Source organism: Lissotriton helveticus, chromosome 5_1, assembly GCF_964261635.1.
Source record: "Lissotriton helveticus chromosome 5_1, aLisHel1.1, whole genome shotgun sequence".
NCBI lineage: Eukaryota > Metazoa > Chordata > Amphibia > Caudata > Salamandridae > Lissotriton > Lissotriton helveticus.
In genome coordinates this window covers 508,951,201-508,977,873 of record NC_136065.1, presented here as the reverse complement: position 1 = coordinate 508,977,873, position 26,673 = coordinate 508,951,201, and the positions used below count along the sequence as shown (strand labels likewise).

The following is a 26,673-nucleotide window of genomic DNA, read 5'->3' as shown; positions in this document are numbered from 1 at the left end:
TTGTTTATGTAGCTTCAGAGGGGCTATCTTATCAATTGCTTCTATGAGCGAATGGTTAAAGTTGGATAATACCAGCTCTACATCATCCTTTTCTGTGGGAGTAGGCTGTTTCCATACCCTCTGTAATTCCTCAACCGTTACTTTGTGCCACTGTCGACGCCAAATAGGTGGGAGAGTGTTCTTTTGCGAGGGTTTGTCCACTCCTAATAACGAAAATTCCACTATAAAGTGGTCAGACCAATTTATTTGAGTTGTAGAAGAGCACCGTACTCTGGAGCAATTAGAGAAAAGCAGATCCAGAGAATGACCACCTATGTGTGTTGGCCCGCTATTCTTTAATACTAGACCAAGAGTAGAAAGGTCGGTGAGCAGAGATAGTTTCTGGATGTACTGAAATATTTGCGTGAATATTAAAATCCCCAAGAAGAAGGAAATCTTCTTTTGCTTTAAAATGTGGAGCTAAGAGTTCTAAAAGAGAAAGGGGGAAGCCCATACTAGGTCCCGGTGGACGATAAATTATTGCTCCTTTCCAGAAAGTATGTGTGGCACTTTTGATTTTAAAAATCATTATTTCAAATTGTGGGGAGCATTTTTGTTCCAGTATGGTGACCTTCAGGTGTTCTTTATACATAATGGCTAAGCCACCACCTATTTTATCAGGGCAATCTAAATGTAAACTTATATCCCAGGGGAACTCCTAATGCTATGGCCGAAATAGAATGGGGTTTTAACCAGGTTTCCGTAAGGTTGCAATGTATGTACCAGATCCTATACTTCCAGCTGATGTGTGGGTAGGGACCGGACATTAAGGAGAAAACACTTTAAACCATTTAATGGTACTAATGTTGGATTAATAACCTTGGATTGAGGACTACTATGAGGTGTCTGAAAGTGACAATTAAAACAAGAGAAGGGGCCTTCTGGACAAGGCCAGGAGTCTCTATTACACTCTTTCTGTGGGAGTGTCCTTAAATCCAATAGGGTCTGGGCAGAGTACCTGATATACTGCGTCCCTGCGGGTGGTGCAATCAAAGGGGTCGAGTCCATAGCCCCTAGCCCCGTACTGTCGTGGACGAGTGCAGACGGGCAGCTCTTTGGCTGCTCTTTGGCGTGTCTTCGGCTGCGCGCGGTCGCTGCGCGCCCAATAGGGGGCGAGGGCTGAATAGCCCCTGAAGTAGAACCACTAGAGCGCTACCCGCTCCAGTGATTGCCGGAAGTGCCTGGCTCTCACCTGTCCGCCCTCCGCACAACGGTACTAGTTACCCTGTCGGGGCGGAGAGGAAGGAGAGTTGAGCCGAGGCTTGTCACTGCCCTGGTATTTCAGGTTATTCAAAACAAATTTAACTAAAGAGGGTTGGGCACACAATAGGCAAAGGAGAGCTCACTCAACTAACATTCACAAAAACGTTTCCTCGTAATATACACTATCCTTCAATTTAATCCAGGAGCATTTTCATTATTTATTTCAAAAACATATAAACAATATAATCAATAGTATTAGAACATTGGAATGTTGGGAGCTCATTTGAAAACAATGGAGTGCTTTGGGCTTCTAATGTCCAGTAGAAGCCAGGGACTCCAAAAACCCAATGTTGTCATTAATAGCTGTTGCTGTGAACAAAGGCCTCACTGAGCCCAAGGGGATTTCAGTCCCCTATGGCTCTTTGAGGCCTTTACTTTATTTGTTAGAATATTCTGCCCTCTAGTGAAGGAATGTTTTAATAGCCTTATAGCCCTCTGTAGCTGGGCTGTTCAGGCATTAAAGTTCAGCTCCCCTGTTAAAGGCCCTAGCCTTCGGCCCAGGCCATTAATGCTGGATTGGTGCCTTTAAAGGCCAGTATAGCCTGCGTCGGCTGGCTGTAAGGCTATTGTAGTTCATAAGTGAATGATCACAAAGCACTTTTATCAGAATTCATGCGTGTAATAATAAAAAAAACACCAATCAAAGTATCTTGAAAATAGCCCTCAAACCAAACCACAACTTAACAGATTATCAAAAAAGTCTGTAACCCATTGAACAACAAGTCCCTGTTAAGCAAAAGCAAGTCTTTGCCTCATCCAAGAGGCACTCAAGTTTTGTTTGGTTTTCAGGCTATCAGTGGACATCTAAAAACGTTGACGCGTGTTTCGGTGGAAAATCCTAACTTTCTTCCACTTTCCTCAGGACTGGCTGCTAAATTTATTCCATCTAATTAGATTTACTCCTACTTTTTATCACAAACGCTAGAGGTCTTATGTCTTCTAATGATCATGTGGTCACGATAATTAAAGAACACTGTCATGACGCTGCCACTCCAAGGTGCCATTTCATGACCACAGCACAGAGGAGAAGCCGTCGATAATTCTACATCCTCTCTCATATATTCCAGGGCTTAAATCATCATCATTGTAATTAAATAACACTGTAAACTGCTACCATTTCCTTGCATCATTCCGTGTAGTAGCACAGGAGAGTAACCATTAGAACCCTGCAGCCTTCCTGTAAATATTGTTGAACAGACAAATATATGGACCCAGATGCACTGTGATAATGTATGCACTTGAACAAATAGGCTATGAAACTGTTGGTGTCTTGTCCTCTGTGCTGTGGTCATGAAATGGCAACTTGAAAAATGGCCAATACATGATGAGCGAAACATACAAACTGCATACAGTGCCTAAAGCCTTGTCTCTTGATTCTTCTCGACCTATCCACAGCCTTTGACACTATTAACCACAATACCCTTCTGAGTTCTTAACAAAGAATGCGGTTTGAAGGCATAGTGCTCAAGTGGTTTGACTCATTCCTTTTGGATAGATCTCAAGTGATCAAAATAGGAAGTGTTCTCTCTACTTCAATTACTGTAGGACAAGGCGTTCCTCAAGGCTCTGTCCTCGCACCCACTTTGTTCAATCTTTACATGGAAGCGTAGGAAATCTCCTGGAAAAAAATCTGGGATCCATTATTACCTCTATGCAGATGATACCCAAATCTACCTTAAGGTGTCTTCCGCACATGACCTCTCAATCCTCAACACCACTCTCAGCTCCATCCAAAATTGGATGTCAACTCCTCAACTTATTCTGAATCCTTCTTCAAAAACTGAATTCCTTCTTCTCTCTCCCTCTTTCTCCTCCTCCTGTTCAATCATGGATGGACAATCTGAACTAACTTAACAACAAACCTATCATTGTCGACTGTGCTAAATTCCTAGGTGTCATACTGAACAAAAGGCTCAACCTACACTCCCATATCAATACCATCGCCAAGAATGCACGTTACCAACTGCGCCTTCTTTGGAGGGTTAAATGTTTCTTTCCTGAGCAAGACCTAGAAACATTGGTACAATCACTGGTTCTCTCCAGATTAGACTACTGCAACTCTCTCCTTTCTGGCCTCCCCAAAACCCACCTTTTCCCTATTAAATCTGTCCCCCATTCTGCAGCACGTTTTGTATATGGGGCCATAAGTTATGATCACATCACGCCCATAGTTTCTTCTCCTTTGGCTTCCCATCAAAGCAAGATCAATTTACAAGCCTGCCAGTTTCACCCACAAAGCCTTGCACACTTCGACCCCTCGCTATCTGGCGAATAAACTCAAAGTCTCAGGTGGTTCTACATCTTCACGCAATGCTGAAAACCTATTGCTCGAGTCCCCTACTTTCAAAAGGGAAAGATTTATGGCTTAATACTACTCAATTCAAAAAGGGGGTGGTGATGGACAGAGTATCTGAATTAAGCAAGACACTCCTACCCAGTCAAAAGATCAGGGCTTGATCCATCACCGTTTTTTAGCTCACTGCACCATCCCAGCTCAGAACCCGGCTACATGCAAATTAGTCTGTCCCTGGCCCAGTGCATCATGGGAACAGGGCAGACCAAACTACCAAGCCAATTCTTTACCAGGAAGGAAACAAGCTTCCGGGGACCGGTTTCTGGCATCACAGCCGTCTTCGGCCCAGCTTGCTTGAATCCTGATGATGCAGTGAGCAAGGGACTCACATCTGAGCATACCCTTCCACACTTGTGGTGGCCAAAACGATTCAAAAAGGGGGTGGTGATGGACAGAGTATCTGAATTAAGCAAGACACTCCTACCCAGTCAAAAGATCAGGGCTTGATCCATCACCGTTTTTTAGCTCACTGCACCATCCCAGCTCAGAACCCGGCTACATGCAAATTAGTCTGTGCCTGGCCCAGTGCATCATGGGAACAGAGCAGACCAAACTACCAAGCCAATTCTTTACCAGGAAGGAAACAAGCTACCGGGGACCGGTTTCTGGCATCACAGCCGTCTTCGGCCCAGCTTGCTTGAATCCTGATGATGCAGTGAGCAAGGGACTCACATCTGAGCATACCCTTCCACACTTGTGGTGGCCAAAACGATTCAAAAAGGGGGTGGTGATGGACAGAGTATCTGAATTAAGCAAGACACTCCTACCCAGTCAAAAGATCAGGGCTTGATCCATCACCGTTTTTTAGCTCACTGCACCATCCCAGCTCAGAACCCGGCTACATGCAAATTAGTCTGTCCCTGGCCCAGTGCATCATGGGAACAGGGCAGACCAAACTACCAAGCCAATTCTTTACCAGGAAGGAAACAAGCTTCCGGGGACCGGTTTCTGGCATCACAGCCGTCTTCGGCCCAGCTTGCTTGAATCCTGATGATGCAGTGAGCAAGGGACTCACATCTGAGCATACCCTTCCACACTTGTGGTGGCCAAAACGATTCAAAAAGGGGGTGGTGATGGACAGAGTATCTGAATTAAGCAAGACACTCCTACCCAGTCAAAAGATCAGGGCTTGATCCATCACCGTTTTTTAGCTCACTGCACCATCCCAGCTCAGAACCCGGCTACATGCAAATTAGTCTGTCCCTGGCCCAGTGCATCATGGGAACAGGGCAGACCAAACTACCAAGCCAATTCTTTACCAGGAAGGAAACAAGCTTCCGGGGACCGGTTTCTGGCATCACAGCCGTCTTCGGCCCAGCTTGCTTGAATCCTGATGATGCAGTGAGCAAGGGACTCACATCTGAGCATACCCTTCCACACTTGTGGTGGCCAAAACGATTCAAAAAGGGGGTGGTGATGGACAGAGTATCTGAATTAAGCAAGACACTCCTACCCAGTCAAAAGATCAGGGCTTGATCCATCACCGTTTTTTAGCTCACTGCACCATCCCAGCTCAGAACCCGGCTACATGCAAATTAGTCTGTCCCTGGCCCAGTGCATCATGGGAACAGGGCAGACCAAACTACCAAGCCAATTCTTTACCAGGAAGGAAACAAGCTTCCGGGGACCGGTTTCTGGCATCACAGCCGTCTTCGGCCCAGCTTGCTTGAATCCTGATGATGCAGTGAGCAAGGGACTCACATCTGAGCATACCCTTCCACACTTGTGGTGGCCAAAACTATTCAAAAAGGGGGTGGTGATGGACAGAGTATCTGAATTAAGCAAGACACTCCTACCCAGTCAAAAGATCAGGGCTTGATCCATCACCGTTTTTTAGCTCACTGCACCATCCCAGCTCAGAACCCGGCTACATGCAAATTAGTCTGTCCCTGGCCCAGTGCATCATGGGAACAGGGCAGACCAAACTACCAAGCCAATTCTTTACCAGGAAGGAAACAAGCTTCCGGGGACCGGTTTCTGGCATCACAGCCGTCTTCGGCCCAGCTTGCTTGAATCCTGATGTTTCCAGTGAAGAATTGGCTTGGTAGTTTGGTCTGCCCTGTTCCCATGATGCACTGGGCCAGGGACAGATTAATTTGCATATAGCCAGGTTCTGAACTGGGATGGTGCAGTGAGCTAAAAAACGGTGATGGATCAAGCCCTGATCTGTTGACTGGGTAGGAGTGTTCTGATTAACTCAGATACTCTGTCCATCACCACCCCCTTTTTGTAATTAATACTACTCAGGCAATGCGGCGAGAATTAGGAACTTGCATCCTCCAACCCTCCAAACCACAGCCTCTATACTGACCTTCAAAACAGATCTTAAATCTCTTCTCTTCCAAAGACCCTTCCAGGATTAATTCAACCCTCACTCGTGTCCCTCAAGGCCGCTTGGCATTCATTTGAGCTCAACACTGTAAATATGTCTTATATACCTATATTAACCTATTCTTGCTACCTCCTTATTTTATCTTTTTAATTATCCTGATGGTATTTAACTTGTTAGTTTGTAAATCTCCTTATGTAATGTACTTGGTTGTTTTGACATCTTTGGGTAAAGTCTGTGCTATATAAAACTGCAGTAAATAAATAAATATAGCGCAGCCCTTCAGAAGAAACCGTCTTGAACTCAAACAAGAAGTGTAGTATTTAAAAATACTCAGGCATAGTAGCTAGCTGAATCCTGTTCAACCTATACTATCTACTGCCTGAAATATTAACAGTGACTGATGCATTACCTTGTATTAAAAAAAGTTATCAGCCCAATTTTTTACTTCATCATCTTTTTTTGAAGACCGATGTATACAGGGGGGTTATACCAAGAGGTAATCCAACATAGTGTGTTTGCATAGAGTTTGAAGGTAGAACCATCAAACTTTTACCAGCATTATAATTCTTATCTCCAGTCCAATTGATTTTGATATCCAAGCTTTATAGTGAATTGTTTAATAAAACTCCTTTTGAAGTTGGAATGTGCTGTTAACTAATTCCCTTTCCTGCATCTTGCACCCAAGCAAGCCTAAAAGGATTCAGTTGATCAATGAGCGTTGCCTTTAATCATAAATGTCATGTCATTGGTATTTGTGGGGGCTTTTATGTGTCCTTATCTATTCTGTTTCTGAGAAGTTACTGGCACTTCATCTTGACTTCTTATGTATTGCACTTGGTTCAGCTTCTGGCTTACTTTAGTGAATGATGACTCAGTGTGTGAATCATCCTCTTCCTCCAGGCAGGAGAACCTCAAGTTCCTTCAGGTTTTACAAAAGCTGGAACAGCAGCCAGTGTGCCAACGACAGACTCTGAAGTCTTTCCTAGTTCTGCCTTTCCAGAGGATCACACGTCTGAAGATCCTGCTGGAGGTGAGGCTGGCGGACACCTGAGAGAGAACCTCCTGCTTGGCATCCATTGTTTTAGCCGAGCTGCCACTGTCATGCCATAAGTGTCTGTTCTGTTTCTTGCAGACCATTCTGAAGCGGTCCAAAGTGGGCTCTGTGATGGCAGTCTCCGTGGGCAGAGCATTGAAAGCAGTGAGTCAGGTAAGATCTCTAGCTTGCCCAATAACAGAATGCCATAATTTACCTCCCTGCCCAAGAGGCTCCCTGATTGGATAGCCGCGCAGCCCTAAATGCCAGGAACATGAGGCTTAGAGGAACCAGGCAAGTAAAAAAATGACACTTTCATGAACCGAGACCTCTCTAAGGACTATTTTATTTATTTTTCAAAACAAACTCCCAAACTGAATGCAGAGCAGACTAAATACGTGTTGTCCACTCCCACCTCACCCGTGGATGCACTGAAGGCACAAATCTTATATTTTAGTGGGTGGTTCTTCACTTGGGGGGGGGGGGGAAGGGGGCTTTGAAGAGGGTCAGAGGTCAAAATTATTGTACCTTCTAGTCACACTGCCAATTGCATTCAACTCATTTTAGAATATAAAATTAGAGCTTCAAAGATTAGTGTCCTGATGAACCAGTCCTCTTTCTTTGACCATGCTATCTACCCCTCCACAGATTGTCTCGGAGTGTAACGAGGGTGTTGGACGGATGAAGCAGACTGAGGCGCTGGTGCGGCTGGTGAAGCAAGTCCAGTTTTTGAAAACCAGGGTGAGTGCTGATGAGATGGTATAGTTCCTATTACAACCTTCAACGTTACATTAGCAGATCATGTAATAAGAACAAGAGCGAGCGGGATATACTGGGAGTCACTCTTGGTCCCCCTAATCAATCATAAACATCAAGAGTGAGGCCAAACAAAGGAAGGCCTCACATCTTTAAAAATTTGAGAATTTTGATCAGAAATGCTGTCTATGGAGTTTGCATCAGGCTGTACGTGAGAACCTGACTGTTGGTAAATCAGTACATTGTATAGGTGGGTGGGTGGAACGTGAGACAGAGTTTGATGAGCAGTCCAGACATGGAACAAATTCCTACTACTTCTCTGCCACTCATCTGGTCTCCATCGGTTACTTTAAGTAGCCCCTTTCTAGACTTTTCTCTGAACAAAATTCCACACTGGCAACCCCTCACCCCCCCACTCTTCGTTCACCTCATCTAGAGGTATGGAATTGACAACCTTCTCAGCAAGGCACACACCAACATTTACCAACTTACCCTGAGTCACAGGTACCACACACAACTCATTTGGACATCTTGTGGTCTGCCGGCAGTCTCCATACAAATTTAACCCATTCTTTTTTCACTAACATTTTTGAGAAACTCCTCTCCTTATCAAACCTCTCATAAAGTGCCCACTCATTGTCCAGAGTGACCTTCTGAAGCAAAAAAATTCCAACCTCCAGCCACAGTCAATCCTTTGGTAGTACCGCCCTACTGTTTACCAGTCTTGTAGCAGTCAACTGACCCTGGACATGCTAGATCTCCTTGTTCCCTCCCTGGGTTGACAACATCCCCTCGAAGTAGAACTTGTGAAAGTTTCTGTACGTCCACCTGAGCATCCTCCCCACCCTCCTCTCACTCAGTAAAGCAGGGGCTGGATTTTTGTTTTAATGGTCATGTAGATGTGGGAGTACTCTTATTTAACATGTTTGTGTGGCTCAAATGCTCCAAGTGTTGCTACTACGTTTGACATGTAACCTGGAATAACAAGGGTGCTAGAGTATATACATAGTACGGAGCTCATGGTTCACTTTAAACCAAAGAAAACTAATTAGAGGCCCATGCAGGCCAGAATGTATCACGTAGCCGCTTCAGTGTGTGAGTGGTAGACTCAACAGGCTATACAGTGTTAGAGAAGATGCATGTGGGAAAGATACATTGTTGATGCTTTACTAAGGGAGAAGAAGGTGGGATGAGTTCTCAAGTGGATGGAAAGTAATTTTCACAAGTTCATACTTCAATAGGAAAGAGTCAGTCCAGGACAGTAGACAAATGTGAGTGCTGGAAACAAGAAGATCTAGTGTATTGAAGGTTTGTTCTCTCAAGAATACCTACACACCATATGACCCCATCTCCCCTGTTTCCACAGCAACTGAGGACTAGTATCCTATTTCAGTCCCCCCACCTTCTCTTATTGGCGGAAGAGAAGCCGGCATGGGGGCGGGGGGGCAGGAGGTGAGAGTAGCACGGGCCACAAAGAAAACAAAAACGAGAATGTGTGCCTGAGAGCAGTGGTCCAATGGGAGGAGAGAAAGCAGGGGGCTGAAGGAAATTGTCAGATCATGAACAACTGAGCAGTTTTGAAAGTGTTTTTCAAAATATGCAAAATGTGCAAATGCCATGTGAAAATTGTTTTTGAAATGCTTTAGTTTTAATGGTGCATAGAGCCGTAACTTATAAAATTGCATCTAAACCAAATTGCATAGGTCATTTAGAAGTATAGATATTGCCATGAATAGTTAGGCCACATTTTCGTGTGGTACACCATTATTTTTAAAATGGATGCTGTTTCTTGTGTTATGTTTCACTTCTCCATCTCAATTGCCCTTTCCCAATCAGTGTCCCACTGCACAGCCCCTTGGTCCACAGAGAACAAGCAGAGGACATCCATGAAATTAGTGTTTTACAATATCTTGTTAGAAAGTGTGTATTGTGAATGAGGCCTCCATGGTGTACCCAAAGTATCATTTTCAATGACTTCCACTGGAAGTTCTGCTGAAGATGCGATTTCTATGAGCTATAGCTCGAGAAATGTCTAATTTGTATTATTCATCTCTGAATGCTGCTGCTGAGGAAGCAATGGACGAGTTATCTTACCTTAAGAAATGGGTTGGTGCTTAAATAAATATTAAGTTGTTCCCGATGACCATAATCATCCCATACTGGATTTGCAAAATCTATTAAGAGTTTGGGGGAATTTGCTATAAAACCTTTAGGATCTGGTGTTTTGTGAGTTTCATATTCTTTTTCTTTGACAGGGATAATTTGCTATTTTTGTTATGGGGGTCCTGTTATGCTGTCAATCTCTCCATGAGTTTTAAACTTAGAGTTTTTACTTAGAATATGCCTAATTAAAATGTATGATTTTGCATTATTTCCTGTAGTGCCGAGTTGGACCTTTATGGTGACCACTGCATTTTTCACTCTTGTACTGCTTTTTTCACTATTCTGTAATAAAAATGAATTTTGCTTATTTTTTAGCTAGACCTCAGTTTTTTATGCGTCTAATATTTTTTATTCAGTTCAACTCTGCTAAAGTGCATTTGTCTACATTAACAAAAAAGGGAGGTAGAGGGAGAAAGGCTAGGGCTCACCCTCCTAGTTTCGATAAGTCACAAAAAATCTCTGAGGACAGAGATCAAGAACCCAGCCGTGGTCTATGACTCTATTCCAAAAGCACACAATGGTGTTGGAATAGTATCAATAGTTTCAAGAAGGAAAAAATATTCCTTTTTTAGGTGTCCCCTCGCTCACCAGGGTTGCCCCACGGTGACATGCTTAATCATAGGGGCCATCCCAGCCCTCTACGGACTGGGGCGTGCTGCAACTTACGGAGTTACGTAGGAGCACTTACAAAAGACTATGTGTGGTGCAAGGAATGTGATGTGAAGGAGTGGAGTATATGTGATTGATTAAAATTACCTGCCTAGTGAGTTGCAAACACTTTATTCTGGCTCCCAGGTGGTAAAGCTAAAAATGGGGTAGAACTGGTAGGATACCTAAATTATAATGGGTTTAGGTGTACCTAACAACTCCTGCCTGCCAACATGTTTCGTGCGTCCCCCTAGTACTTCCTCAGGGCTACACAGGGACCAGCCCTGTGTTCGCCACTACTTATTCAAAGTCTAATAAACTATTAAATATAGAAACAATTTTATGCTGCAAATAATTGAGGCATGCATCTGGTACCTACGCGACCGAACTTAATCACGTGGTCATGAAAAGAGGCCTAACTGTGCCCCATGGAATCGGTAGGGGAACAATATCCTGTTAGATTTAATGCCGGGATACCACAATCGGTCTCACCTAGGCAACCCCTCCGGTCCGAGAGGTGTGGCGCCGAGGCCAGGGTGACTGACGTTGGAATCTCGGGATCACGGTTCGATCCCCGGTGCTGGCGGCAGGTTAGCCCAGCACCATGTGACTCTGGGCAAAAGCTTGCTTAATCTTCCCGACGGCCCCCTGCACCTAGAGACCCTTACGGGTGATTGTGCGCTTTACAAATGTGTATTATTATTATTATTATTATTATTATTATTATTATTTTAGAATGTATCCGAATTAGGAAAGTACCAATGAAGCATGTTATATGTAATTCTGAAGTGTGGTGGAAACAAATATTTGAATACGATCTGAACACATCAGTACACTAGGTGATGACATTTCCAGACCTTTTGTGTGCAGTAAAACTGTATGTCTGTGCAAATGTAATGGTCATTTCAATTGAAAATGTGTGGTCTGTAAGGGCAGTGTGCTATCACACCATGCATACTCCACATTGCACCACTCCACACAAAACCACTCTACTCCAATTTATGCCCCTCCATTCTACGCCACCCTCTTCTACGACACTCCACTCAACGACATGTCCCTCCATTGTATGCTCCTCTACTCTAAGACACTCTACGACACTTGACTCTACGCCACAATACTCCACTCTACACTACTTACCCCACTCCACACTACTTACCCCACTCCGATCTAATGCACTCCAATCTACCCACATCCACTCGTCTCAATCTACCTCAAACTACTCCAATTCAATATACCCAACTCCCCTCCAGTATACCCCACTCCACTAATCTTTAACCATGCTGAACAGCTGGCACACTGGTGTGCAACATGGCTAATACACATTTCCAAAACCAATAGCTCTTGCATATGCGAGACTGATTTGGCTTTGCCAGTGTTTGTTTATTTTACCATCTCTCTGACTGCAGCATACCAGTAGAAGTCACTTATGCCTCTTTCATTCACAGTCAATTCCCCTCATCTCCCGTGGACGTTGGCTGCTGCGGGAGGGGATGCTGTCAGAGATTCTCCTACTGGAGTCCTCCCCGGGACAAAGGCCAAGAATCTGCACAAGGCCATTGTACTTGCACCTCTTCTGTGACTTGCTGCTCATCTCCAGGCTCGAGTGAGTATGTCCATGGTCTCAATGAGGTGCAGCCCTAGAATGCACTAAGTAATGACTTTGAATTTGTCCTCCATCAGGTCCACAGATTCTTATCTCCTTAGGGGGTACCTTACCACGGCAGACTAACCTTGGGTAGAGCTTCCCATTTAATGAATACTCACTTGAAGGTGTTTACTTTAGTTGGCGCTTGTATAATTTTTTGTTGATAAAATAAAGGGCATAAAAAGCCAATCCTCAACTGACCAAACATGTACAAGGTGACAATACTGCTCAAAGGTTTATTTAGTTTAATTTATTTTATTAAGCATGATTTAGAAAGCGCAAATAGTCCTTCCCTAAGGGATATCACCGCACTAATAGGGTTTCATGGGGATTACTCCTATAGCTTAGTAGGTTAATGCCTCTGACGTAGTGATCTGTGTATAGCTTGCAGCCTTCAATCCAAGTATAGTTACTTAACAATTTAAACTTTTTGTATTTTTAATTGTATTTTTTGGCTTTTGAACGGCGAACAAAACAGGGGGGAAATGGGAGCAAGAAAGCATTACCTTACATGCATGAAAGCATCATAGGATAATATCAAGCATTTGTACACGAAGGGAAACCACATCAAATACAGTGTACGGTACAGCGATAAACAGGCCGGGGTCAGGGACGTAGGACCACTTGGGAGGGATGCCCAAAGTCATGGGGCGTGACACCACTGGGGGCTGCTTACAAGCGAGAAGCAGCATTTGGGGCCAACAGACTCATCTTGTCCAGCCGCCCCATGCATCCTCAGCAAGTTGGGCTGGGAGTGTAATGGCATAAGTTCTGAGAAGTTTGCAAGCGGTTCCTAGCAATATGCTGCCTCCTTCAGCCGTAGGAGCAGGTCACCTGCCCCAGTGAATGGCCACCCTCCATTTAGCCAAAAGCAACAGCAGTGCAGAGAGTTGTTGAGTCTCAGAAGGAATCTCTTTCATGTATCCCAATAAGACCACCAGTGGTGTTTGCTGTGGGAGATGACCAGTGATCAGAGCCACCTTGCAATAAGCGCTGCTCCAGAAAATCGCTACTGTGGGGCAATTCCAGGCAAGGTGGAGAAATGTTGCTTCTGGAGCAGCACACCTTAGGCAGCCCACATGCTCCACAAGTCCTATCCCATGCAGCTGGGCTTGTGTGTGATATAGTCTGTGTAGGAATTTAAAGTGGAATTGAAAGGCTCTATATTAACACAATATTTGTCAGCCCCTGGACTATCCAGCCACTTTCCTAATGCCACTAAATTATACCCTGTTCACTTTTCATTGAAATGGGTTCATCCCCTTCCCTAGGAATGGGCAATGGACTGCTTAATCGACAGACGTGAGCATTTGATCCCCGGTGTATCTGTAGTTCTATTTGTGAATGGCAAGATGTCCCAATGCACCATAATTACCCTTAAGATGAGTCTTTGCTCACCCAGAATGCATTTGAGATTCTTGCTGAATTCTCTTGTTTCCACCTTGAGTTTTGCCTTTGTCTTTCTTACACTGCATTGTTATCATGGCTTCTAACTTAGAGCTTTGTTCCCCGGCCACCTCTCCTAGGAATGATCTTTTCTTGGTTGAAGACTACGCCTGCTCCAGCAATGTAAAAGCAGAGAACTTCAAAGCCAAGGCCCTCGGTCTGCCCAGCACAGCCTTCTTGATGTGTCTGCGGCAGAACCACAATGGATCCAGCTGCAGCTTTATCCTAGAAGCGGCCAGCGAGTGAGTGTTGATTGTTCGTTGTGGGAGAGGGGGCTTCTGCACAGCACTAGGCCTATGGATTTTTATGTCTATTCTAAACAGGGCACTTCACCTTCACAACTCTACAATGTATCTCTTTGGCTTCTAGGGATGAGAAGAAGGAATGGGTGTCTCTGCTTTCCAGCCAGGGTATGTTCCAGGACCCTTCCAGTGCAAAGGTGAGTGTTAAAGGGTGGAGGGTTGAGATTTTTTGGGGGAGGGACGGGTTAACCCTCAAATGTTTCTCCCAAGCTATGCAGCATTGCAGAGTTCACAGGGTTTTCAGGTCTGCACTCTCCTCAGTTTACACTTGTTTGCTTTGTGGCATAAGTGAATAGTTTCGGATATGACTTTTATACCATATGTCTGTAGCACTGTCCCTTACAGTTTATAAATATATTTATACATTCTAAAATGCACCAATATTGATCGGTGTGTGGCTAGTTCAGGAGCCTGGTGGATATAATCAGGAGGGTAAACCTGTGCAAATCTAGCAACAAACTCCATATCTGCAAGCATTTTACTTTGATCAAACTATTTTTCTGAAGTTTAATAAAAATTGATTCCAAGCTAAAGTAAAAATGTTTTTCTACTATGCCGTAACACTTTAAAAAAGTGATGAATAGATTTAAAAGTAATTTAATTATATTTTAATAAGTCCATGTTATACAGTCATTTCTATACTCAAACTGTTAAAATATTTTATAGTTAAATAAATACTTACAGATGTTTTTAACCTTGTATATATTTATGATTTGTAACTATTTAAAAGAAATTTAATTTAACATTATTTCCTATGGGGTTTCACTTTAAATCCCCACCACCATTTTTTTTCTATGGGAGGGTGTTGCAGTACAAGTGGATGGTCATGTGTGATGCTGGACTTACTGCTGCTTTCAGCTGGAGTAATTTCCTACTGTTTCGGGTCCCTTTTTGACTGTAGTCACTTTAGAGGTGCAGTTTGTGAATAGCAATGAGCTTACTTTTTTGTGGGTGGGCACATGTCCCTCCTATTTAGTGGTAAGCATGCTCCTTTATCATGCCACTTCCTCGGTCCCTCTTACATTTACAACTAAGTAGTAAACTTGTATCTGTGAGGATCTCCCCACAGAAAAGATGGGAGGGTGGAGTTTTACAAGAGTTGGTTTGTGAATAGCATTTGGAAGTATTTTAGTAGAACTGTTTTAGTACTACAAAAGGTAGTTTATGAATTGGCTCCCAATTGTAAGAAAATAAGCACCTTTATCTTTGACAGTTGTGGCTGAGTGGACAAATCAAACGTTATGCCCTAGCCTTAAAAATGAAAGGATGAATCAAACATCAAGGATTGAGAGACCACAGGCTGTTAACTGAACAGCAATTTACTATGTTGTGGACAGTGTGGGTAAGCTGTTGGCAATCCGAGTCCTGCTTTGTTTTAGGGGCATTAATGTTGAAGTCAATGGAAACAGGAAAGATAAAAAATCTTTTGAACATGAAAGATTCACTTTTTCCTAAAGCAAATGAGATCACCTGAAAAAACTGAATTGGGTTTCTACGTTAGACCTACATCATAAAACCAGTACAAAGGATATGGTGCAAGTGAGCATGGTTTTTAGAAGCCTACCACAATGCTCTCACTTTTCAGAGATCTTTTCAACAAAGAGAGAAGGCCTAAGGCAACTTCCTGAAAGCAATTCGTTTCGGACGAGAGATTTAGGCGTGTGACCTGGTGGCAGGGCTGGCAGAGATGTTTTAAGGCATGGGCAAAGTTTGCCCAGGCCCATGGCCCCAGCCTTTGAAGGGAGCCCCCTGATAGAGCCAACTCTATTCTTGCCCTAATGACCTTGAATAATGTTTAACAATTTTTTTTACATACCGTTTTCCTTTAATTTTTTTTTTTTCCTGTGGGTGATGTTTTGAAGTCAATACAGCCATTTGGCAAGCAATATATATATTTTTTAACACTGTGTGACATCCATAAAAACAGTTTCTGTTAGATCAAACCATATGAGAAATCGCAAGGGATCACTCAGATTTGCAATAATATTAGTGAAATGCTGCTGTATTATGATAACATCACGCACGACTATCTCTATATTTTAGATGTAAACCGATTTAGAATTTGGACCAGTGTGCCTGTGCACTGTCAATGACGTGGCCAAAGAGGGCATGAAAGAGTTGAAATTGGATCATAAATTAAAAGCTGTTGTGACCAGGGGCCTTTGGCCCCGGCCCCAGAAATCCTTAAGATGTCACTGAGGGCTGGTAGGTCTGACATTACTCTCCACTGGGCACTCTGTAGAAAAAGCAGCCTGGCAGCATCAGGAGTAAACTTCCTCAAAAAATGTAAACCGCTTTCTCTTTTGCTCTTGTGCAAGCCATTTTATTGTCTATATATCTATTTTAATGTGATCTTCTTTGTACTGCTGGCCTTCTGTATTTCCTGTTATGATCTAAATAAAGCTTTTAAACATAAAAAGGAGTATCTAGAGGGGTGGCTGAGACTATGAATAGCTCAATGACTGGTGCAATTTTAGATCACATTAAAGGACTGTATGTTTGAAACAAGTAAAGCTCAGCCGCCTTTTGACTAGGTGTAGTATCTTGGTATTCCCTATGCTACCCTTCTCTCCCTCCATTAGAATGTTCATATGATGCACCCTTCAGAATGTTGGTGTCCTGCCAGTGAGTTCACAGTTGGCTGGGCTGAGTACCATGATGGATGCTCCTGGTGGGGTCTCCCTTTACATCTTGGAATAAAGCATCATTAAATACTACTCTACATGTGGACATCTCATCATTACATTCATGGCGACGTTCTTATGAAAGAACCTACGCTTGTCAAGTCAAGAAGTACTTCTAACTACAAGATTTTAACAAAGAAATCTACAAAGTATGAAAGGACCTCCTGCAACCAGAAAAACTACCCCAACTGCCAGCATGACCCCACCAGTAACCTACAACCGGTCGCCCACAGCAGTCTGGCAGTCGTCCTGTGTAACAGTGAGTCTACAAATTTTAAGTTGGAACTGTGCCCTGACACTGGGTAAGCCTGTTTGTACGGACTTTGAGACTCACGCTGTATCCTCACATGAGGGTAAGCATTACTTTTGCCAACTCTGCCTGTTGTCCTATTTACAAGGAGAGTCTTCTTTATGCTGTGTTGGAGCTGTGCCCTTTAATGGGTTAAACCAAAATCGTTTTTGCTCCTAGCTCATCCTGTATTATGCTTTTACTTGAAAATAAGCATTGACTTTCATCATCTACGCAGTTTGAAAAAAAAAGTTGTTTCTGACCTAGTATGAATTTATGTGCAACAGTGACTTTTAATTACAAAATCCTTGAAGGTGAAATCCTCGAACTGAAGTGTTAATTCCATCGTTTTTATTACAATTTAAATGGTGGTATAATTTCAATAGCTTTGCCAGCTTGAAGAAATGAATACTTGCTGCAACCTAATGGAGGAATATTTAAGTTTATGTTGCCTTCGCCTTCATTTTAATGTATGCAGAACTTGAGCTGGAAGGAAAACGTCTTGTGACTGCTCTTTTTCTTTCGTGTACAAGTGGAGAAATTTGGTTTATCTGTTCCATGTTACTAAGTGAATTTTACCGTGTTTTTGAGCAAATTACACCGAAAGTCGAGCCACCGAAGCCATTGACAGTTTAAGTGCTTCACTCATTTAAAAATGCAGCGCCTTGGTGCACGCTCTCACCTGTCTTCAATCGAACTCTTGTGACGTGCCTTCTTCTTCCCTTCAGAAGCGCCGTGAACCACCCTGCTTTGCGTCACTGTGCGTGCCGCCATGTTTATTTTAGAGCGCTGTTTGTCATTTGTCTCAACGTCGTTTGGAGTTCTGATGCTAACCTTTCATGCCGTTTTTATTATTTCTCATTTAATCTTTCCAATGCTGACAGCAAGACAAGTGTAATTTTTCCCTCATTTAAAAACGGAGCTCCGTCTTGAATCTAAGGTACTGTGAAATTTTCCTCATGAAAGTCATGGAGTCTTATGAAGCGCTGTCTTGAATCCTTGTGTGTTCATCATATATAAAGATATTTTTCGGGGGCAAGCATCGAGCCCCGGTGTTTATAAACATGACAATATGCCTATGTGTGATCTTTAACTCCTGTGCTGCACCTCTTCATCTGCCTATTTGCTTTTACATTAAGGGGCAGTACATTTTCTGATATTGTGGTGCTTACATGTCTAAGAATAGCACTTTGTGGGCGCAGGGTGGCAGGAGGTGTGCTTATGCTTTTAAATGTAGTTTTGTTGTTTTCCTCCTCACATACCACTGTCATTGCCTTATTACTAGCTTCAACATAGAAATGGGGGTAAAGAATATATATGTATTTTTTTCATGGGCATTTGAAACTGTTCTTTGAAAACGTTTCTTTTATCAGGTTTATGTGAATTTGCTTTATTATGCTATTTTTCCACATATGTCTTCTTTCTAGCTGTGGTTAGTATAGGGGTGGGTTTTCTAGTCCCATTTCCTTTTTGAAACATGTTTTCTTTTCCCTTGCGTTGGGGGTGGGTTTTAAGTCCCAACACCCCAGTATGCCATTTGACATAACATGTTTGCTATATTTTGCAATGGGTTGTAGTCCCATTTGTGTAGATTTAATATTTGTGATGGGTCCTAGTCCCATTTGCTTGTAATGGGTTTTAGTCCCATCTACTTTGTTTAATATTTTTGCTATGGGTTTCAAGTCCCATTTGCTTGCAGTAGGTGTTAGTCCTACGTGCGCAGTTTCTTTGTATTTACTATGGGTTTCAGTCCCATTTGTTTGTAGTGGGTTATAGTCCCATCTACTTGATTTAAATTACTGTAGTGGGTTTTAGTCCCACCTGACACTATGTCAGTTGTCCGCACGACCTTGTCTATTTTTGTTTTATGCTCTGTTAGGTGTAAAAAAACAAAACAAATGTCTCCTTCAGAGGAGCTTTGCTAGGGTTATAGTCCTATAGCATCATATGTATAGTGTTTTGAACATGTTTTATGTTTCACATGTACTAGTTTGCCAGTCACTTTTAAGAGTCTAAGTTTTTAAAGTTTTACATCCACATATTTAGCTTATGTTTTCTCGATTTGTTGGACTGGGCCCTTCTGGCAGGTCCACACCTGAAGTTGTGCTTGTTATATGTGACCTGGGGATGGTGATTCCCCCTCTGAGTGCGTGTAGATGAGAGAAGCCTGCCCTCCCATAGGACTGCATGGGGAATGGGTGTGTCCCTGATAGTTCCTGGTGCGTGGGGGGGGAACAGGCTCGAGTCTGGTATGTATGGACTCGTGTGATTGAATGCTGTAAGATGATGTATGCGACGTGTGTGTGTGTCTAAAAGAGAAGTGCCACTTCTAGACATCGGTGTGTGTGTGCAGTAAGTATGCTGGCGCGTGATTGGCTGAAGTGAGGGAGGGGCTGTGCCTGTATCCTGTATGGGTCTGGGCTGTCCCCCACAATGCTGGCTCCACCCACCTGGGGTGCGTCTGGTGTCCTAGCCTGGCCAGTAACAAGAAATTCCTTATAACCAGTTCTAGCTGGTTCTCATCCTGCCTGCCCCTTTTTAGACAAAGGGATCTCATGTATAAAAGGAGGGTGTGCCCTCTTCTCTCGCTCTTTTCCTGCTTGTCCTGACTGGTATCCTGCCAGGGGCGTGCGGCTGCTTGGGGCTCAGGGGAAAGGCTTGCCTCCCTGAGCCCTGCCCAGCCCCTGAACTACTGCTGTCCTGGACCCTACCACGACACTGCTACTTTCTGATACCTCAGCGCCTGGAGGCGCTTTATTTCCCGTTTCTGGCTGTCCTAGCGTCGTGGGGCGCTTACTCCATGCTCCTAACGCCGCTGCAATCCTGCTCCTCGCGCGGGGAGCGCTATAATCTTCCAGCTGGTGCCCACCTGGCATTTGCCCATTCGTGGGAGGGGGCCCGAGCCCCCAGCGAGTGCCTACCTCGCTTGCCCCCGTCATCACTATCTTCATCGAGGGGGCCTGGCCCTCGTCAATTTCCCCTGTGTTCGCCGCCGCAGCCCGGGACCCTCGTGGGGCCTGCCCCCAGGCTGCGCTCTGATTGGGTGCCGGCCCGGGCTGGGCTGATGACGTCTCCCCGGGCTGCGCTCTGATTGGCCGGCGGCCCGGGGAGCTGTGGAGGCGGAAGACAGAGCTGAGTAAGGCAGGGGGCAGCGGGAGCCTACTCCGCGCCCCTGCGTCCCCCCAGGAGAAGTGCCGCTTCCCCCCCGGGGCCCCCAGGAGCGAGAGGGAGCCCCGGAGAGCGAAGAGAGACTGGCGTGCTCGCCGACCGGTGAGTGCTGCAGGAGGGGAGGCGGGGCGTCGGGCCACATTGCCGGTGGCCGCCCCTCCCCTCCCGCGTGAGCAGACATGTGTTTAGAGGCCCGCGGGGCCCCCAGTGATGACGGGTCCCCCGAGGGGGAGAGGCCCCGCCTTCCCCCATCGTGCGCCATGAGCCTGAGAAGGCTCCCACGTGTCCTGAGCCCCGAGAGCCTCCTTCCGTATTTTTACCCCTGAGCCCCGAGGGGCTCCATCCGCATTTCTGGCCCCTGAGCCCTGAGAGGCTCCTTCTATAACTTATCTCCTGAGCCCCGAGGAGGCTCCACCGTGAACGTACCCCCTGAGAGGCTCCAGCTATATTCCCTGAGCCCCGAGGAGGCCCCACCACGTGGCCCAGTGTCCCGAGCCCCGAGAGGCTCCCACGTGGCCCAGTTATTCTCGAGCCCAGAGAGGCACCCCCATTTGGCGCATTCCTCCTGAGCCTGAGAGGCTCCACCCTAGCCCATGGTTCCGAGTCTGTGAGGCTCCCACGTGTTGGCCCCATCCTTGGTCCCCAGCTACCCAGCACTTCGTGGGCCGCTGCTACGTGTAGGTGTGCGCTGGGCTGCTTACAGCCTGTCCTGAACATTGAGACTATGGGCGTCCTAGCCCCAGGAGGCCAGCTGGCCTGTTGAAAGTATTGGCTAATGTTAACTTTGCTTCTTGAGAGTTATTCTGTGTTTCCTTCCTACAGGTACGTCTGTGGTGTTATGTACCGTGCCATTCCTTCCCTCCTGTATAACCTTGCCTCATGTATGTTGATACTGGTTAGAGTGAGTTCTATTGCTAGTCCTATGAAACCCCGGGGCGTGACGTATTCTAATGCTAAGCTCCTGGTGATTGTGTTCTAGCCCTAGTTCGAGGAAACTCCCAGTTGTTATATGTTCTAAATGCCAACTCCATCATGTGCATACTCATGGCAGTGGTCCCATGGCCCTGTCCTGTATATTCTCCCTTGTAAATCCTGCCCGTGCCTCTGGCACCCTGTAAGGTATGTGTTCCTATGTGTCCTTTTTAATACAAAGACTATTTTCATATATACCTGGTGTGGAGTTCCTTTTGTGGGGGGGCCCGGGAGGTTGTTGCTGGGGGTGCGTGCGCAAATGCTTTACACATGACCTCCGAGATAGGCCTGGCTGCTCGCGCCACGTTACCTAGAGGGCGAGTAGGGGATGTCTTGGTGGGTGACCCCCTGGCCCTGACAGGGGAGTGGTGGTCTCTGACTGCCTCTGGCGCAAGCTCTGGTCGGCCGGGGATCCCATTTCCTACACTATTTATATGCTTTTATGCTTTATATGCTAAATATGTTTAGATTTAAAGTAATTTTATTGCAACTTTTTTTGCACTGTTATTTCTTGCATTGCGTATTGTAGTTTGCTTAGAGGTAATAGTGTTTTGATGAGGTTTCACCTTTTCTATTCCTCATCTTTCTTGTTCTTGAATTGTAGCCTTCTTTCATTCTTGCGCTTTTCTTATTGTCTTCCTTTGTTTCCTTCCTTTTAAGTTCTATAAGAAGAGAGAATGATTTATATAGATTATATGGTGTAAGAAAGGAGGATGGTTTATACGTTTTTCGCATTCTTCTTTCTTTATTCTCTTTTTATGAGTATTCTCTCTTTGTTGTTCCTTTTTCCAATTTTGCTTAATTCTCTAGCTTTCTTTTCCTTCTGTTCTCCGTTGCTGTTTTTTTAGCTTTTTGTTATCTGTTTGAGAGGATAATGTAGTATCTTGGTATTCCCTATGCTACCCTTCTCTCCCTCCATTAGAATGTTCATATGATGCACCCTTCAGAATGTTGGTGTCCTGCCAGTGAGTTCACAGTTGGCTGGGCTGAGTACCATGATGGATGCTCCTGGTGGGGTCTCCCTTTACATCTTGGAATAAAGCATCATTAAATACTACTCTACATGTGGACATCATCATTACACTAGGCTTGCGCTATGGAAATACCATGGATGTGCAGGGGAGCACCAATGAGCAAAGGCAGTGGGGCGGGGGGCTGGGGGTGAGCCAGTGTATGTCCAGTGGCGGCTCACCATGGGTGTGCTGCATACCGGGGCAGGGTTAGGGGTAGTGAAGTCCGAGATACGACGGACAGGAGTAAGGTAAGTAATTAATTAAATAAAACAATTTACCTTACGCGCGCTGCATCGCCGAGTTGGCTTAATCTTGTAGGTTTGAGCATTCTGATTGGAGGCTGGTACTTGTGCTCTGGTCGGTCAGCTTCTGCCTATGAAATGTAGGAGTCTTACATAGTTATATATTTACAACGTTAATGTCGTTGGACTGGAGTTGATGGATGACATCCATGAACTTGACCAGTAGGTCTGTAACTACAGATCTGATGAGTAGGGTTAATGCCTCCGACCACTGGGCTAGGAGGACCCGTTTACTGAGTGGCAGAGACGAATGTTGTCTTTTTTTTGTTCTAAGTTTTCCAGGTGTCTATAGACTAGTGAAATACAGTCTGATGGTTGGTGATCACGACAGCCTTTACTGTCGCATTTCTGCTTGTCCAATACTATACATGCAGTATTTGGACATATACTGCATATTGTGTGCTGGCGCTTTCGTGCTTCAGTGCGCTGACCTCTCTGTAGGCCAGGCGCCACTGCCTGGATGGCAATACACCCTACACTTCCTGATTATCCTACCACTGAAGGGGTTATCAGCCGTCATCTCTCAATCCCAGTTTTACTATCTTAGTCTTCCTCCTCCTCTTCCTGCCTCCTCTTACTCTGGGTAGAAGCCTGTTGATGAAACATAAATAACTGTCTCCAAAAAGGATTACCGGATCTCACCACCTGCAACGATCACCACAAATTAAGCACTGCCCTAATCCACCCTCACACCCTGGTGATGCCCTTTTAATTATGGATTAACAAAGTAAATTATTTCCATTTCCAAATTTGCCTGATCCCTGTCTAGGCCTAGAAAAGACCAAATGGAAAACAAGCCAAACATTAATGTTATGCAGAGCTCTTCCTGACTAACAAGGAATGAGTAGCAGAAAAGACAACTCTTTGTTAACGTGACATTCAGACAGCATCTACAGGGGGAAGGAATTGGTTGGAAGAAACCCCCTTCTCCTACTAAAGAACTTGCTGGCCTCGTGGAGGTAAGTCATGTCGGCCAACTGATGGATTTCTCAAGAATGCAGTGCCACTTCACAAGAGGCAAAATACTTAAATGGCATATGCATAAAAAGAGGAAAATACTAATTTACAATCACACCCTTCCTCCTGGGGAAAAAGGTGTTTGTGTGGCTACTGCTTACACCATCTGCAGTTCTCCTACAAGAAATAAAGATGCACAGATGACCGTTTTAGGTCTGGCAGCATTCGGTTTACCTATTGTTCTTAATCCTTAACCAAAAGAATAAACTTCGTGGACTCTGGCTCCACTCAGAAGAGCATTTCTCACATAACCCATGCTATTGGCTGCCAATCATTCTACGCCCTAAGTGTGTACAGTACACAAATGTCCATTTTAAACTATTTTAAACTTTTTTTTTAATTTTGTTAGACAGCATACCTTGGCCAGACCATCACTGGCGAGAAACAAAAATCACAAGTCAATCATGGTTTTGTAGAGCGCACTACTCACCCGTGAGGGTCTCAAGGCTCTGAGGAGGGGGTGGAGAGGTGAGCAACTCCATGGGGTCATTCGAAGAGCCAGGTCTTGAGTATATAATACAGGTTCACAGCTAGCACGGCACGATTCAAGGAAGATCTGGCAGCTTAATGGAAATCACACGGTGTAAAAACAGAAAATGTACATCACAGGCTCTGAAACTGCTGCTACCATAACACAGGAATGCCTAGGTAGACAACCGTTGAACCATCATCGCAGGTTGGCATCACAAGCAGTGACTAGCTCTCAGACTCAAGGCAGCATCATACACCACATCAATCGCCTTGACACACACCCTGAGCATATGGCCATTCGCTCAACCTAACATTGAAGTCCCCCCTTCCCCCTCATCCATAGTTGTCATTATCATCCCCGGGATGCACGAGAAATGCCTGGTAGGGTCCCCAAATATCCCTCTGGTGGTTAAGGATAGGCATGAGGTCCTGACGAGCATCAGATTGAGTATTGCAGTAGGGCATATCGGTGTGCCAGTCTCGTAAAGTTGGGAGAGTACCCTTCATCCAGTGCATCGCAGTCCTGTGCCGCAATAGCCCCAAAGCAATGAGGTGACTGTAGGGCATTAAGACATCTCTATCATTACCCATCAAGGCCAACGGGGGGTAAAAGCAATGATCTTACCCATAATCTCATGCAAAGGTCTAACAACCATGATCCAAAAGTGTTGCTTGCCCAGGCAGAGCCAAGCACCATGCACAAAGCCAGCACCATCTGCACCGCAGCGTGGCCATGGGGAATAATCACGCAGGCCATATCGAAAGAGCCGAGCTGAGATGTAATAGACTCGGTTAAGATATTTCAAATAGGGAGGAGCCTAGCTCGCGGACGTAATGGCCGCCTTTTAGCTCGGCTCCGTCGACCCTCCGGCTAACTCCGACTATCCTGTCATATATCCTGCACTGCGACGCTACTTCCATACAGAATTCGAACTTTGAACACCCACTCTTACTCACAGTCTGATCCGGAGGACCCTGGGTGCTGTGGATCCGCGGCTGTGCCCTCGGTGAGATTGGGGCCTCCGGGCGCTCGAGACCGGGACCTCGCCTGCGGGGCCCGACCGGCTGAGAAGAGATTCCTGCGGGACCCGACCGGCGGAGAAGAGATTGCCGGCCCCGGCCGCGAAAGTGAGCCACTGGTGGGAACCGTTGTGCGTGTGCCCCGGAGATCCTGAACCGGCCCGATGACTGGGCCGTGCGGCTGGAGGGGGACGAGCTGTGTTGGGGGCTGACCGTGTGAAGGGGTCCCTTCGCCTTTGTCCTGTCCGGCGGTCCTGGACCCCGCGCCTGGCTCTTGCCTGTGGGGCCTGCCGCTGTTCGGAGAGGATCCCCCCCATCGGGCGCTCTCCCATCCTGTGCCGGTGAGGCCGTTGTTGGGAGCCTCCGGGGGTCTGTAAAGTCCTACATTTGGGTACTGTTTGGGGGCCCACGGTGGAGTGTGGGGCGGCGAGACTCACAAGATGGCTGCCGACAACGTGGGGGGTACTCCGCTCTGCACCGATGCTCCTTGCCGGCCGGATTGTGCAGAGGCCTGGGTGTGTACTCGAGCGCCCACGCCCGGAGATGTCCTGGACGCCTTGATGTCATTGTACGCTGTCTTGGCCCCCGGTGCCTCTGCTGACCCCGTGCGGCTCGCCACCATTTTGGGCCGCCGCTCTTTCATGCACCCCTGTCGTCCTGATGCCGCCATTGCTTCACCCCCTTTGGCTGCGCCAGGAGTTGCTGTTGTTGTTCTTCGGCCGCTTGATGGGCCGATGACTTTTGACCCTCTGCTTCCTCGTCGCCTGGATTTCGAGGACTTCCACACGCCGCGGAGATCTGCTCCTTCCCGGGTACCTGGGACTCATGGTGGGCCGCTGTTTGCTCCCGCTTCGTTGGATTTGAGCCTTTGTTCTGGAGGGATACCTTTGTACTGTCGAACTGCGCACCTGGACTCCGGCTTGCCTTTGCTTGCCTTGTCGTTACTGCTACAATTGACTTGCTTAATTGACTTTTTGTATTCCCTCCGTACGAAAGCTCTACCTGATTTATATCATTGTCGTGACTCTGGACTACGTAATGATGATTTTTTGCTGGGTGGTCCGCTCCACATTATCCTTTATTGGGTTGGTTTCGTGATCAGGAAGGGTTGGGGGTGAGTTACACGACATGATAGTTTGCTGGTCTACCTGCCCGTTGCATTGATGTTTGTATTCTCGACACGGTGAAACGTTACGATCTCTCCCTCCTCCCCCTCCCTGTGGTTCTTGCTGTATGTGAAGGTGTAGTACTGATTTGATACTTATTCATTTGTTGGTCGGGGGAGGGTCGTGGCCGAATGTGTTTGATCATATTCTCTGGCTCCTCCCTCACAATTTATTTTTGTTTTGTATTTCCTCTCCTTCTCTTTTTGTCTTCTTCCTCTACTTTTCTTTCCCTATATTTCGGGTTTCGGATTAGGGCGACAGGCACGCTGTTTGGAGGGTAGGCCGTAGCCTTCTGCAGGGGTGCGGGGTGGGATGGGTGGGTGGGGTCTTTCAGATGTTTTCTTTTGGTTCTATGGCCCTTTTCTATCCCTTTATAGCGGTGCCGCTTCTGTCCTCGCTTCTCAGGCTTGGGTGGGTTGGGGTCTATTGCTTTGCCACTTTTCTCGGTTTCGATGCTTCGTTGCGACTGCCATACCCTTCTTTTCGCCAGCTACCACTTTCTTCTGTACTATTAGCCGCGGGTTGCTTGGCCCGGGGGTGGCGCCCATCTCGCACGATTGTGTTTCTCCTTTTATTTTTCCTTTATTTTGT

The 26,673-nt window shown here is 45.7% G+C and overlaps 1 protein-coding gene across 2 annotated transcripts in view; it reads left to right on the top strand.

Moving 5' to 3' along the window:
* LOC144754701 (rho guanine nucleotide exchange factor 19-like) overlaps positions 1–26,673 on the top strand; it is a 202,334-nt gene that overhangs the window by 158,175 nt on the left and 17,486 nt on the right. For both annotated transcript variants that reach the window (XM_078642836.1, XM_078642837.1), the window contains exons 7-12: positions 6,888–7,017; positions 7,120–7,194; positions 7,669–7,761; positions 12,033–12,190; positions 13,759–13,920; positions 14,048–14,117. In XM_078642836.1, coding sequence (XP_078498962.1) covers positions 6,888–7,017; positions 7,120–7,194; positions 7,669–7,761; positions 12,033–12,190; positions 13,759–13,920; positions 14,048–14,117 — 688 coding nt within the window. The remainder of the gene's footprint in view (positions 1–6,887; positions 7,018–7,119; positions 7,195–7,668; positions 7,762–12,032; positions 12,191–13,758; positions 13,921–14,047; positions 14,118–26,673) is intronic.